A 13,187-nucleotide genomic window follows, 5' to 3' on the forward strand; every position below is an offset into this window, starting at 1 on the left:
TGCAAGGAAACGACTACGCTGTGCTTGGTGTGTGGTGAAAGACATCCAACAACGCATTATAAAGCCGTTTTTGTGATGTTCTGAGTGTCCCTAAATGCATCTTGCGTTCTTGTAATGAGAATGAGGAAGTGTTGCTCCCAGGATGAACGGACTAGAGACGTGTGTGAGTTGGAGATACATACAGTATTTGGTGTTGGAATTGTACTGTTGTTGATGTCAGAATGAAGTTATAAAAGAGCGTCAGACTCTGTGTGACTGTGTGAGGACGCGCCACCGTGAGAGGCGTGCTTACACAAAAAAATGTAACGTAATTAAGTAAATAAATCAGTTACCGCCGTTAATGCGTTATTTTTGACAGCCATAAATAATATATTTTGAAAAACCATGACAGTGAAGCCACGGAATGTGGTGAGCTACGATTGTATATGAAATGTTCATGGCATTCCATCTCTATTTCTGTCATTGCAACAGTAGGTGACGCTGACCTTCCATCTGGTTATATAACCCAGGTCCATTTTGGGGAGGAAGAACAAAAGTCTGTGGCAGGCTTCCAGTCCAAGCTCTTCTTCTGAACAGTGCTTCAGTGCTGACAGCAGGTAGGTGCTCAAGAAGAGGAAGGCCGGCAAGGGCACGAAAAGGCCGTCCGCCAGAAAGAGAGGCAGTATGCTGGATATGCAGACAGAAAAAACAATGGTCTTTATGCATCATTCATTTAAACCTCACACTTGATAGACAATACACATACTAGGTTTAAAATATTTTGCCCTATGTCATTTGATTCACAAATACGTTGTGAAGGGCAACAGTAAAGTGCAGAGCTTTTATCCCAGAGGTCCCACACCAGCAGTTTGTCCCTGAGATAACGCTGACATTTATATTAAGCTTATCTTAGTTTAACGGAGGGGCATGGACAAGAACAACAGTTGACTCATACTAAATCGCACAACACCCCAACTATCAAAAACCTCTCCATTCACAACAAAACAGCCATTCTTTCGCTCTCTATCCAAACAAAAAAAGACCCATTCAAGAGCTAAACATTTTACAAATGTATAATCATTTCAATAGTCAGGCATTCTGACTATGTTGGGTAATCCCCACGTATCCTTATACTAAACCACACACACACAACAATTAGAGCTGCTTGAAGAATTTAACAACAGCTGGTGAAAGTTAGATGAGGCACCTGAAACACTACTTGTCTTTCCACACAGTCCTCACCTTAACCCACAACCCATGGAGATTTTAAAGACTATTACTATATAAACGAGTATTTGCCATTTGATACAGACATCCAAAGCCTAAAAGAATAAGTGACAGATTTATGTACCAACTGTACCCACTGTGAACCAGATGTTCGTCCTGGACTCATTAAAAGTGGTTGAATTAAGCCATTTTCATGAGTGTTGTTGAAATTCAATCAAGCTTTGTAAAAGTTTAACATTCTTATTTGCAAATAACCCCAAAAAGGACATCTAAATTATTATTCAACAGGATGGGACATCTGTCAATGACCAGCTTTCATTCAAGAGCGTGGTATACAACTCCACACATTGAGTTACCTGAATGTAGAAGCCACAAGGAACCAAATGGCCATTACTGGAAGGTCATTCAGGAACAGACAGACAGTCCTAAAAAAAGATCAACATACAGTGAGTAGGTTATCAACACTGTCAAACACACTGTACTGTCAAGGGGATTTGGGGCTGTGTCAGGTCAGCATCAAGCGTCAACTTGAAGCGTGTGTTTGTAATATTAAACTAATGACACCATATAAGTCAGTTACTGTCCACTCCTCACAAAGCAGTCAGCCTTTGAGTTACCATAGTTGTTTTACTCAGTTGGCCTTTTAGTGTGACGGAACTAGTGTGTACAGTATGCCACAATAAGGGAGGAAAACATTTCACGGCATGGATTCAATTTTGCCACTGCGTTGCAATGTTATATTAATGAGTGGCCGCTCGCATCAGTGTTGACAAGTGATGTTGTATACACTACTGCTCCAAGGGGAGCACTTTCCACCCGTCCCCGATCCCATAATTACAGTCACTGCTCTTTGCCGATCCTGTTACAGCCCAATAATTGATCCGAGCTGCTGCCTTCCACTCTTTCCTAATCCCTGGACATGCATTACTGATTGATTTAGGGGGACAGGTGGGAGATATAACTCAATAGTTAATAAACCAACAAGCTACCCTAATCTAGATTAATAGAGGAGTCCAGATCTAGGAACCAAATCCCCTTCTCTTGAATGTACCCATGGCTTCACCCTCTACTTTAATATAGTGTTCATAAACCACAGGTTACAGTATATGATAAAATATGGCTGACATGAGAACACAGCTCAGGTTTGTGGACATGTTTGAGTGTGATGACAATAAAAAGGCATTTTGCAAACGTGTACAAGATTGGCTAATGCGTCTGTGGAGGCTCTCAGTCGTACAGGAGTTGTCCATCGAGGGAAAGGCTTCTTGAGACGTCATCTGTACTTCTGTGAAGAAGGTGTCGGACGTCCCGCTCCTCATCCGAAGAGCTTCGTCAGCGAATGAAGATTTTTATTTCTGCTGTACTTACAAGGAAATCAAGAGAATGGACTTCTCATGGATGTGATAGGAGAAGAGGTAAAATGCCAGAGATGAGTTCACCTAAAGGGACACAATTTTAAGACAAGAGTAAAGAATCAAGAAAACATTTATTTAGTTGTTTGTTCAGAAAATATATTGAGTAGGGCTGTCAAATGATTAAAGATTTTAATCAAATGAATCAGTTCTCAAACGAATCAATCATTAATTGCCATTTTCAACTATGTATGAAATATTACCTCTTTGTACTGTATTTTAAGAACAAAAAGATAAATGACATTATATATTTGTATGTATAAACAGCTCCAAATGAACTGATACCACACTTCAGAAAATCTAAAACACCAGTCTCTTCAATAGTAGCACAACATTTGAATCACATTCTAACCATGTTATTATGAACCATGACTGGTTGCATTCAGAGACACGACATATTTTTTTTAAGTTGAATGCACTGTTTTGACTGTAGATTGCATTTTCTGAGATTTCTGAGCATACTTAAATGCAGCAAATTGTACTTCAATGTTCGTGAGTGGTAAGAATATCTACTGTTTTTTCTTTGTCTTTCTGTTTATTTAGACTAAACATACACACATAATAAAAGACGTTGTGTGGTGTTTGGAGTGTCCGTGAATACATCTCATGGTTGTCTAGTGACAATGAGGAAGTGTTGCTCCAAGGAGGACTGGAGACGTGTTTGTGAGTTGGAGATACATGTACGGTGTTGGAATTGCACTGCTGTTGATGTGTTCAGATCAGAATAACTTGATGAAAAAGCATCCGACTCTGTGGGGACATTACTGTGCCCTAGTCTGTCATCAAGAGAGGAGTGGTTTGACATGGTAGGCATGTGTTAATTACCGGTAGGCAAAAAAAAAAAAAATGGAATGAATGACATAAATTAGTTACAGCCATTAACGCGCTATTTTTGACAGCTTTAATATTTAGGCTTGTGTTATTCACTTATTAGAACATCTCGGTGACTTATTAGAACATCTCGGTGACCCAAAAGGTAAAAGTACTCAATAATGGTCACATACTGTATAGGGTCTGCTAATCTGTGCCTCTGCAGTTGACTAGCGACCAGTCCAGGGTTTAGCCTGCCTCTCGCCCGAAGTCAGCTAGAATAGGCTCCAGCATATCCCCCGCTACCCGAGTGAGGATAAGTGGCATAGAAAATAAATGGATGGATAAAGTGTGCCTTGGTCACCGCCTCGCCTGACTTCCATGCAGGCAGCGTGGCTTCCGTCCCCACTCAGTGACAGTATAAATATGGCCATGAATAGTTTTCTGTCTGTGTATGTGCCTTGTAATTGACTGGTGATCATTCCTTGTTGCAGTCGCAGTAGTAGTTCGCCTGAAGTCAGCTGGGATAGGCTCCAGTTGCCTGTGACCCTGAACAGGATAGAACATGGATGGATGGATAATGGTGTCTCTATCACTCACCAAGGCCACTTTAAATTGCCAGAAGGTAGGTTTTGTCTGCACTCTGATACAGGATGGTAGAACTGCTAGGCTTCTGCAGGCCAAACTAGGTAACAGCAAAAGATGAAAACACGATAAAAAAGATACGTGTTCAGATGATCCAGATCCAATCCAAGGGAATAGAATGTACAAACATTCTACATTAGCACAACACATTACAATCTGATCTGATGAGATTTCACAAACATATTAAACATCGAAAGACTTTAAATGTGATTTGCCATGTTAAATTCAAAGTGCTGCACACGGTCAGATAACATGACTTGATTTGACACGACAGTTTGTGACCTGGCGTATACATAGCAAAGGTCATTCAGCTCGGCTAAGGTGTGCACAAACTACAGTTTCATCAACATTTTTCTAATAGATATAAAAGATTATCGATATCAAAAAGGAGTGGCTCAAGAAGAAGCACATTAATGTCCTGGTCTGGTGTAGCCAAGTCAGTATGCGGACCTTAATCCCATAGGAAATCTGTGGAGGGAGCTGATACTACCTCAACACCTTCAGGATCTGGAGAGTATCTAGAAAGAGTGGGCCATAAGATGTCACATCTGACCTCTGTGTGTGCCAACAAGGGTCCTTCCACTAAGTACTAAGCCACATTTTGCTTGATGATCAAATACATCTTTCACTTATTCAAATACAAAAATTATTTACACCCTTCAATTTTGTTGTGGCTTTTCCATCTGTTAAAATAAATAAAAGAACAGTCCAAAAACGATGGGCTGTTCATGTCTTGTAAGAGGGTGAACTTACAAATGAGGGAATGAAATACTGTAATAATTTCCTCCACTGTAAGACAAAAAAGTAATTTTCAGAAAAATGTCAGGAGAAACTTTGCTTGATATCAAATCTAAAAAACTCAGCATGTTGATCTACAGTACTATCTTCCTGGATCCTTTTATTTTCGTGCATAGGTCACCGCCTATTATTTCCTATATAAGGTAAAAAATGTGCCGTGCGCAACAGGCAGCTGGAGGCGGAGATGGCAACGCGCAAGGGCAAGACTGAGGAGCAGCTGGACAACAAACGAAAGAAAAACTTCAATTCTACAGAAATAGAGGTGCTTTTACAAGGAGTGAGCGAACACAAGACCACCTTATTTTCACGTGTATCCACCGGTCATCAGGCCATCCAAAAAGAGTCGGCATGGAGCACCATTGCAGGAAACATAAATGCCGTTTCCACGGAGAAACGCACCACCGCAGAGGTTAAAAAGAAGTGTTTTGACTTAAAATCAGAGTAAAAAAAAAAGATTGCACTGCACCGGAGGGATCTGGAGGAAACGGCAGGTGGGCCATCAATCAGTGCAGGCCCCTCACAGGTGGATGACAGAATCATCGGGGAGACATCCATCAGTGGGGTTCCAAACACCCAGGCCCTGCATACGGATGTGGACTTTTCATTTTTCATATCTGATTCCGAAGCTGGTGAGTCACATTTTGCTATTTTAACATTTTAAATGCCTTTCAAATTGATGCTGTCCTGTCTTTGTTACCAAACTTTCGGGCCTTTGTGGTTCTCTGATAATTCCACACTTCAAATTTAGACTTTTAATTTGGTTGTATTTATTTCATTTGATTTCAGAGGACATGGTAGGACAGAAAACACAGGCGATAACAGAAGAACAAATCCCGACTCGGGCCCGAACCCCGACACGAGCCAGGACTCCGACACAAGTGTCTGCTTCCTCTCGTCACCCCAGAATCATCTCTGATGCTGTACTGGACAGTCAACAACAAATAGCACACTCACGTTCTCAAATTGCTACGACACTCCAAACCATTTGGGAATCTCTAGAAAATATTTACACAATCATGATGGAAAAATAAAGTCAAAATACATAGTTTGTGTGTGACAATGTATTTTTTCTGTGGTTACATTTGATTAGACGCTGCCTAATTAATACAGCAGCCCCGTGCTCTGGCTCAAGACGTGGCTGGGGGCGCATGTCGTTATCTGGGGGTGCTCCATGCGCAATAGACACACCACGTTTCATTGCGATGTTATGCAAGATGCAGCAGGCCATTATGATCCTGCACACCTGCAACAACAGAGAATCAATGATTTATCCAGTTGACCAAATAAAACATTTGCAATGGACAATTCCTGGATTAATGAGAGCCTTCACAAACAAAGAATTTGAATGTTTGCCTCTTATTTTTTTGCCATTCCAGAGCATAAATAAACTAAAACCTAATATTAAATACTACAAAACCTACCTTTTCTGGTTTGTAGAGCAGCCTTCCACCTGCAGTGTCCAAACACATCCAGCGTCCCTTGAGTATACCGATGGTGCGCTCCACGCAGGAGCGTGTACGTGTGTGCTTTTGGTTGTACATTTGTTCTTGTGGGGTCTGCGGATTATTCCATTTAAATAGGACTTAATTGGCAGAAAATATTTACATATTGTAATTGTGAAATTCCTTCTTTTTTAATGAATTGGCATTTGAATATACAGTCAAACTTGTCTATAGCGGCCACTAGAGGGAGTCTGCAAAAGTGGCCGCTATAGACAGGTGGCCTCTATAGACAGGTTGGCGTCCAGTTTGAATGTTGACCAGTAGAGGAAAAAAAAGAAAAAAAAAGGGAAAATAATAATAATAATAATAATAATGTTGACCAGTAGAGGGCACTGCGGACTGCAGATAAAAGTTATACAGCACGACTAGGCTTGTTATTATCATGGTTCATGGTTCATGGTTTTAATTCATCCTGAACATGCATGAGTCAAACAGTAGCACATCACATAGTACAATTCACAATTTTGCATGTCCAAAAAGGAGTAGGAAGAAGCAAAGCTTATTTAATCCTACCCCTCATCAGTTTCACATCAGTTGCAATACATTTATTCACCTCTTGTTCTTCCAAGTGTACTTTGTAGGTCTACATGACAATGTAGTGCAATCATAGCCAAGGTTTTTACTTACTAAAAGGAAGCTAGAGGCTTAATAATAACTGATAGAATATATCCACCACCCACAGAACAAAGCTGTGCTAGTAATGTCTTACGCTTGTTTTTAATATTTTACTTTTTATACGGCAGAGTGTCATTACAGCTTTAGTTCATCAGGAAGTGACGGGAAGTGACGGTGGGCGTCCCGAGCAGGAGAGCTAGGCTCAGTGCTAGCTGTGAGTTTGGAGAGAGTTGGGAAGTGTGTTTATGTTGGCGTGGATGTAAAGTCCTGCAGTGTTCTCCGCTGTTAATAAAGCCATTAAAGTGCATCGGCGACGTGAGTCTCTCTTTCCCCACAACAAGCGGCATTACAGTATTGACCAGTGCACACCAGGAAATAAACGGTGTCATTTCTTACAGGCATTGGCTGGACAGCTATGTAGTGGGGCTTGTTTAACCTTTGCCTTGTGGGCAAGCAGGAAGGAGAGACGATGCTGAGAGATGTGTGTGTGTTCTGAGCTGCTGTCTGGTGGCCGCGTTCAATAAATAAAGTTGGCAGAAGCAACAGGAGAAGTTTCCTTCTTTGCTTCGGAGCTGAATAACACTGACAAGTTAACAGACTAGTAGCGAACGGAAAAGAAGACGGCTTTGTTTGTGTCGAATACAGAAGATGAGGACTTTGATGGATTTGTGGATGAGGATTGATGAAAAATAACGTGAGTACATTCTAAAATACTTCAATTAAGTACAACCAAACTCAGTTTTGCTCACGCTGCCGCATGCATGCTAGCGTATGTTTTTTTTTTTTATTGGAGCGTCGCTGGGAGCACATCCTGTTCCTAGCATACTTTGCGGTAATGTTTTGGTGCAAATGCTCTTAAAGTTACATGTTTGACCAGGAAATAGCAAGCTCAAAAGAAGACGGCTTTTTTATGTGGAACAACTGACAGTTTGTGTGGATCTTGTGAATGATTGTGACTGAGCTAGGACTCAGTAATGAAAGTCTACACACGACGGCTTCATTGATTGAAAAACAAAACTTTTTCGTGCATGAAGCTTCTACTTGAGTCGGTAATTTGGCCGCTATATGCGGTCAGATATTGACCAAGGGAGACAAAATGGGTGGCCGCTGGCCGCGTTGGACAGGTGACTGCTATACACAGGGTCTATAACATGTACATTTGCTGCGGGGGATTTTTCAGTGGCTGCTATAGGCAGGTGGCCGTTCTATAAAGGTGGCCGCTAAGACAGGTTTGACTGTATATTTATCGATGTAGTATATTTTAGTTGTTTTGATGATAAATAATTGTTGGGATATTTTATTTGCACTACTGTAACCGATGTGTTAATTCTGTTAATTTAATTTCACCAATAATTCATTTTTCATTTCTCACATATGTATTTGTTGATATAAGCAACTTTTTATGGGCAGTCTTTATTTTATTTGTGTTCTTTTTGTTGTGTGAACTTTGACATTGCTGTGATGTCATTTCCTGCCATTCTGGCGCGCTCCTCTTCAGTCGCCTTCTGGACTGCTGAGGAGAGGTATGTTCGTCTGGTGGCAACAATGTTTTGAGTATGTTAATGTGAATATAAGAGACATTTCATGCCATTGTGTACTTTGTATTATGTACAGCATTTGAAACAACTCACGAAAGTTATTGCTGTTAATTAAGCTAGTTTTGGGGAGTTCGTTTTTCATGTGGTTTTCTTTTTTTAGGAGACGTGTGCATGAAGCTTATTCAGGTTGCTGTACATTTTATATGTTGTGCACAGGTATGTCGGCTCCCTCTTTTTGTATATTTTATTTAAAATGTTTCAGTCGCCTTCTGGACTGCTGAGGAGAGGAGACGTGTGCATGAAGCTTATTCAGGTTGCTGTACATTTTATATGTTGTGCACAGAGAATAAACGCCCCCTCTGGATGGAAAGAGAACTGCAGCTGTCTCCTCATCATTCACCACGTCAAAGAACACAACGCAGAATTCATTTTTAGCCAGTGTCAGTACAGGCCGGCTACAGTGGTGCCGTGACCCGGATCCACGCTGCTTCAGGCTGGTTCATCATTTCTCCTGGAGCTGTGGATCAATGCCAACTTGGTCACCTGAGGTTGCTACTAATTTATTTTAGTGTTTATTTTGTTGATGGATAGAAGTGTTAATTAAGGGAAAACTGTTCCATAGCTGTTTCACATTTTATGCTTTGAAGGTGATTTTGTTATTCCTGAATACGTGTCCCGCAAGAGGTTTACAATGGCAAATATTCATGAGAATATGGTTGCAGACAAAAATTCACCTCACAGTTTTACTTTTGGAAGGGGAAAATCTATTTACAAATCACCTTGTACACCCGCTAGGGGCACATGTGATGTTGGTTCACCAGTTTTTTGCTCCACAAATATACTGGGTCAAGCTGTAGCCAGTCCCAGCCAGGGTGCTACATCTTCAGACTTCCCTGACACATCTGACCCAGCGCTCAGCAGTTTGATAACACATATTGCTCAGCAGGTAGGAGAGACTATAAGACATCAGATGAGGGTTGAGCGTGAAGAGAGAGATGGCACACAAGCTCAGAGCAGTGTAGGCCAGACTTCCAGTGACTCAACTTACCTCAACTTGACCGGTGCAAAGCTAGTACTTCAGTCAGACGTCAAAGAGCCCCCAGTCTTCAGAGGAGATGGGTCTGACAAGAACACAGTCTGTGAATGGGAGGAGCTGATGCAAGTGTACTTCAGGAAACGAGCCATACCCCTGCATGAACAGTACCCAGAAATAATGTCTAAGCTCATGGGCAAGGCTAAAGATGCAGTGAGAATAACTTTGAGAAGCAGTTCGTCAATGAAGCCTCAAGAAAATCCAAAAATCATCTTCGACATCCTCAGACAGCATTTCAGCGAGGTGACTTATTCTTGCATGCCTATGGCTGATTTCTACAGCACAGTCCCAGTGACAGGAGAGGCCCCCGTTGACTACTGGCTTCGACTGAATAAGGCAGTTGATGCAGCAGAGGAGGGACTGAAAAGATTAGGACGACATATAGAGGACCCATGTCAGGAGGCGGCCATGATGTTTGTGAAATACTGTCCAGATCCCACGCTTGCCGCCATTTTCAAATTTAAGGCCCCAGATAAATGGACAGCTAGTGAGGTCCAGGAGCACATTGATCGGCATCATACTGAAATGAAAGAAAAGATTCTCTCCAAATCAAAGCGCCTTAAGCCAATGGTAATACACGTCCAGACTCCAGAACCTGATGATTCAGGGGAAAACTTCCATCCAGGAGAGTCCCCTGTGCAAAGTGAGAGTAGTGCAACACCCAAAGCCCCTTGTAACGATAACTGTCTGAAACAGTTAGTCAGCCTTTTTGAAAATGCACTATCACAGAAGAGCCATGCTGCACACAAACCTGCCCCACATGACCAATTTCTGCACAGATCCTGCAGGGTTTGTCAGGCCACAGGGCATTCAACCCTTGCACACTGCAGGCAGAAGCGCTTATGTCTAGCATGCTTTAAGCCAAATCACATGAAGAGGGACTGTCCCAACCGTCACACTGATAAAGCTCACAGTGTCCCCTTGCCACAAAATGCTGAGATTTTAAACTAGCTGGCCCGCATTTAGCGAGGGGATGTGCGGGTGAAGAAGAAACCCTCAACAGTGGTAATGAAGAACAGTGCTACATAAAAGCATGTGCAGCAGCACCAACTGGCTCCAAAGTAATAGTTCAGAACACACAGAAACTGGGCACTTATGATGAACTGTTTTACACTCCTGTTAGCATGAACAACACATTTCAGGTGCAAGGAATGATTGATTCAGGTTCCATGGCATGCACCCTCAGTGAGCAAGCAGAGTTGAAGATGTTGGGTGAAAATGTTCTCTCGAGACCAATTCCTTTAACTCAGGAGGTTGTGCTCATGGGATGTGGAGGGACTTTAACCAAGCCTAAATGCATGTATGAGGTCCAGATGAAACTGTATGGAGAGACTTGCATTGTACCCGTACTTGTAGTCCCTGGCCAACGTGATGATTTGATTATAGGCACTAACGTCATTAGGTTCCTCATGCATCAGTTGAAAGCGAGCAGTGACTATTGGCGTCTTGTCTCCAGTGGCAGTCTACTTCCGGAGTGTGAACAGTTTCTCGACCTGATGGCAAATTCATCCCGGTGGAGAGGTGGTGAGCTCCCAAGCAGAATTGGTACTGTTAAGCTCCAACAGTCAGTCATCCTGCTGGCACGACAAGAACACTTGATCTGGGGTAAACTGCCAGCTCATGTCCCCATGTCAGCAGGTAGCACGGTAATTGTTGAGCCCACTTCATCCAAGTCCATGCCTCGCAACATCATGGTTGGTCGAATAATCACACCATTGTGGGGTGATAGGTGGATTCCCATGAGAGTTACCAACATGTCAGACAAACCCATTACATTGAGAAGGAACAAAAAGGTGGCTGATGTATTTCCATGTTTGGCTGTGGAGGATTTTGAAGTTTTTCAGGGTACCAGCCAACCTGAGGAAGTCAAACAGCAAAAAAAGCCTGCTGATGCCACGTCTACAGACCTCAAGCAGCGACTACAACAGGTTGGCCTCACGGAAATTAACATTGATGAATGCCATGCTGGCCCCCATTGGAAAGAGAAATTAGTGGAGCTACTTGAAAACTATAATGACATTTTCTCCAAACATGCGCTGGACTGTGGAGAGGCAAAAGGCTTCGTCCACCGCATCCGCCTCACGGATGAAAGACCATTCCGCCTCCCCTACCGGCGAGTTCCACCAGCCCATTACCAGAAGCTGCGTCAGGTTTTGTCTGAAATGGAAGAGCAGGAGATAATCAGAAAAACAGTGAGCGAGTATGCCTCTCCCCTTGTATTAGTGTGGAAAAAGGATGGAAGTTTGAGGCTCTGCACTGATTTTAGGTGGCTCAACGCGCGGACTCTGAAAGACGCACACCCTTTGCCACACCAATCGGACTGTCTGGCAGCGTTAGGTGGAAACACCTACTTCAGCACGATGGACTTGACTTCAGGTTTCTATAATATCCCGATGGCAGAAGAGGATAAGAAATACACAGCCTTCACAACGCCTATGGGACTATATGAGTATAACAGGATGCCGCAGGGATTATGCAACAGTCCTGCCTCATTTATGCGTATGATGATGAGCATTTTTGGAGACATGAATTTCAGTAGTTTGATGTGCTATCTTGACGACTTGCTTGTGTTTGCTGCAACTGAAGAGGAGGCATTGGCGAGGCTAGAGACTGTCTTCCACCGACTGAGACTCAACAACCTCAAACTAAGCCCAAAGAAATGTCATTTAATGAGGTCCTCTGTCAAGTTTTTGGGTCACATAATAGATGGAAGGGGAGTTGCAGTGGACCCAGTAAAAGTCGAGGTCATAACCAAAATGTCAAAAACTCATCTCATGGAGGAGGATGGCTGCACACCGTCAGTGAAGAGGATAAAATCTTTCTTGGGCATGGTCTTTTATTACCAGCACTTTATCCCCAATTGCTCCTCAATTGCCAAACCATTATTTTCCCTCACTGCTGGACAGAAGAAACGAGGCAGCGTAAGAAGGAATTCAAATTGTGGCTCTTACCGGAAGCTCCAACCTTCTGATTGGACAGATGAATGTGATGTGGCCCTGCATAAATTGAAAGAGAGTCTCTTAAATTGTGTTGTCCTCTCACACCCAGATTTCTCACTGCCACTTGTGTTGTCTATTGACGCCTCGCTAGATGGGCTCGGAGCTGTTTTATCACAAGTCCCAGCTGGTGAAGAGAAAGCACGCCCCATCGCTTTTGCGAGTAAGACATTGAGCAGCTCCCAGAAAAAATATCCAGCCCACAGGCTTGAATTTTTAGCCTTGAAGTGGAGTGTGTGCGAGAAGTTTAGTCATTGGTTAAAAGGTCATCCATTCACAGTATGGACTGACAATAACCCTCTCACCTATATCATGACGAAACCCAAGTTGGATGCATGTGAACAGCGATGGGTGTCCCACCTCGCCCCTTACACCTTTGACCTGAGGCACATCCCTGGCAGCAAGAACATAGTGGCTGATGCTCTCAGCAGGGATCCTTTTGCAGAAACAGTCAGTCACAGACTTATCACAGAACAGTACCACCACCTACTTGCTGAAGCTGAGGGCATGACTCAAGATGGCATCCAGGACACATTTCGGCTGAAGGTCCAGTGTCACAAAGTAAAAAGAAC

At 42.7% G+C, this 13,187-nt stretch overlaps 1 protein-coding gene across 1 annotated transcript; it reads left to right on the forward strand.

Moving 5' to 3' along the window:
* The first annotated feature begins 10,743 nt into the window (after positions 1–10,743).
* LOC129168481 (uncharacterized) lies at positions 10,744–12,025 on the forward strand. Its single transcript, XM_054753800.1, has 2 exons — positions 10,744–11,811; positions 11,886–12,025. The coding sequence occupies exons 1-2, from the start codon at positions 10,744–10,746 to the stop codon at positions 12,003–12,005; spliced, it is 1,188 nt and encodes a 395-aa protein (XP_054609775.1). The 3' UTR covers positions 12,006–12,025.
* Positions 12,026–13,187: the final 1,162 nt, after the last annotated feature.

Source organism: Dunckerocampus dactyliophorus, chromosome 15 (genome assembly GCF_027744805.1).
Source record: "Dunckerocampus dactyliophorus isolate RoL2022-P2 chromosome 15, RoL_Ddac_1.1, whole genome shotgun sequence".
Taxonomy (NCBI): Eukaryota; Metazoa; Chordata; class Actinopteri; order Syngnathiformes; family Syngnathidae; genus Dunckerocampus; species Dunckerocampus dactyliophorus.

What these genes read in the sequence shown, in the direction of transcription:
- LOC129168481 (XM_054753800.1), top strand. Translation starts at nt 10,744, where the DNA reads ATGAACAACACATTTCAGGTGCAAGGAATGATTGATTCAGGTTCCATG. An exon ending in AGGAGATAATCAGAAAAACA is followed by an intron (nt 11,812 to 11,885) that starts GTGAGCGAGTAT and finishes CACTGATTTTAG; the next exon opens with GTGGCTCAACGCGCGGACTC.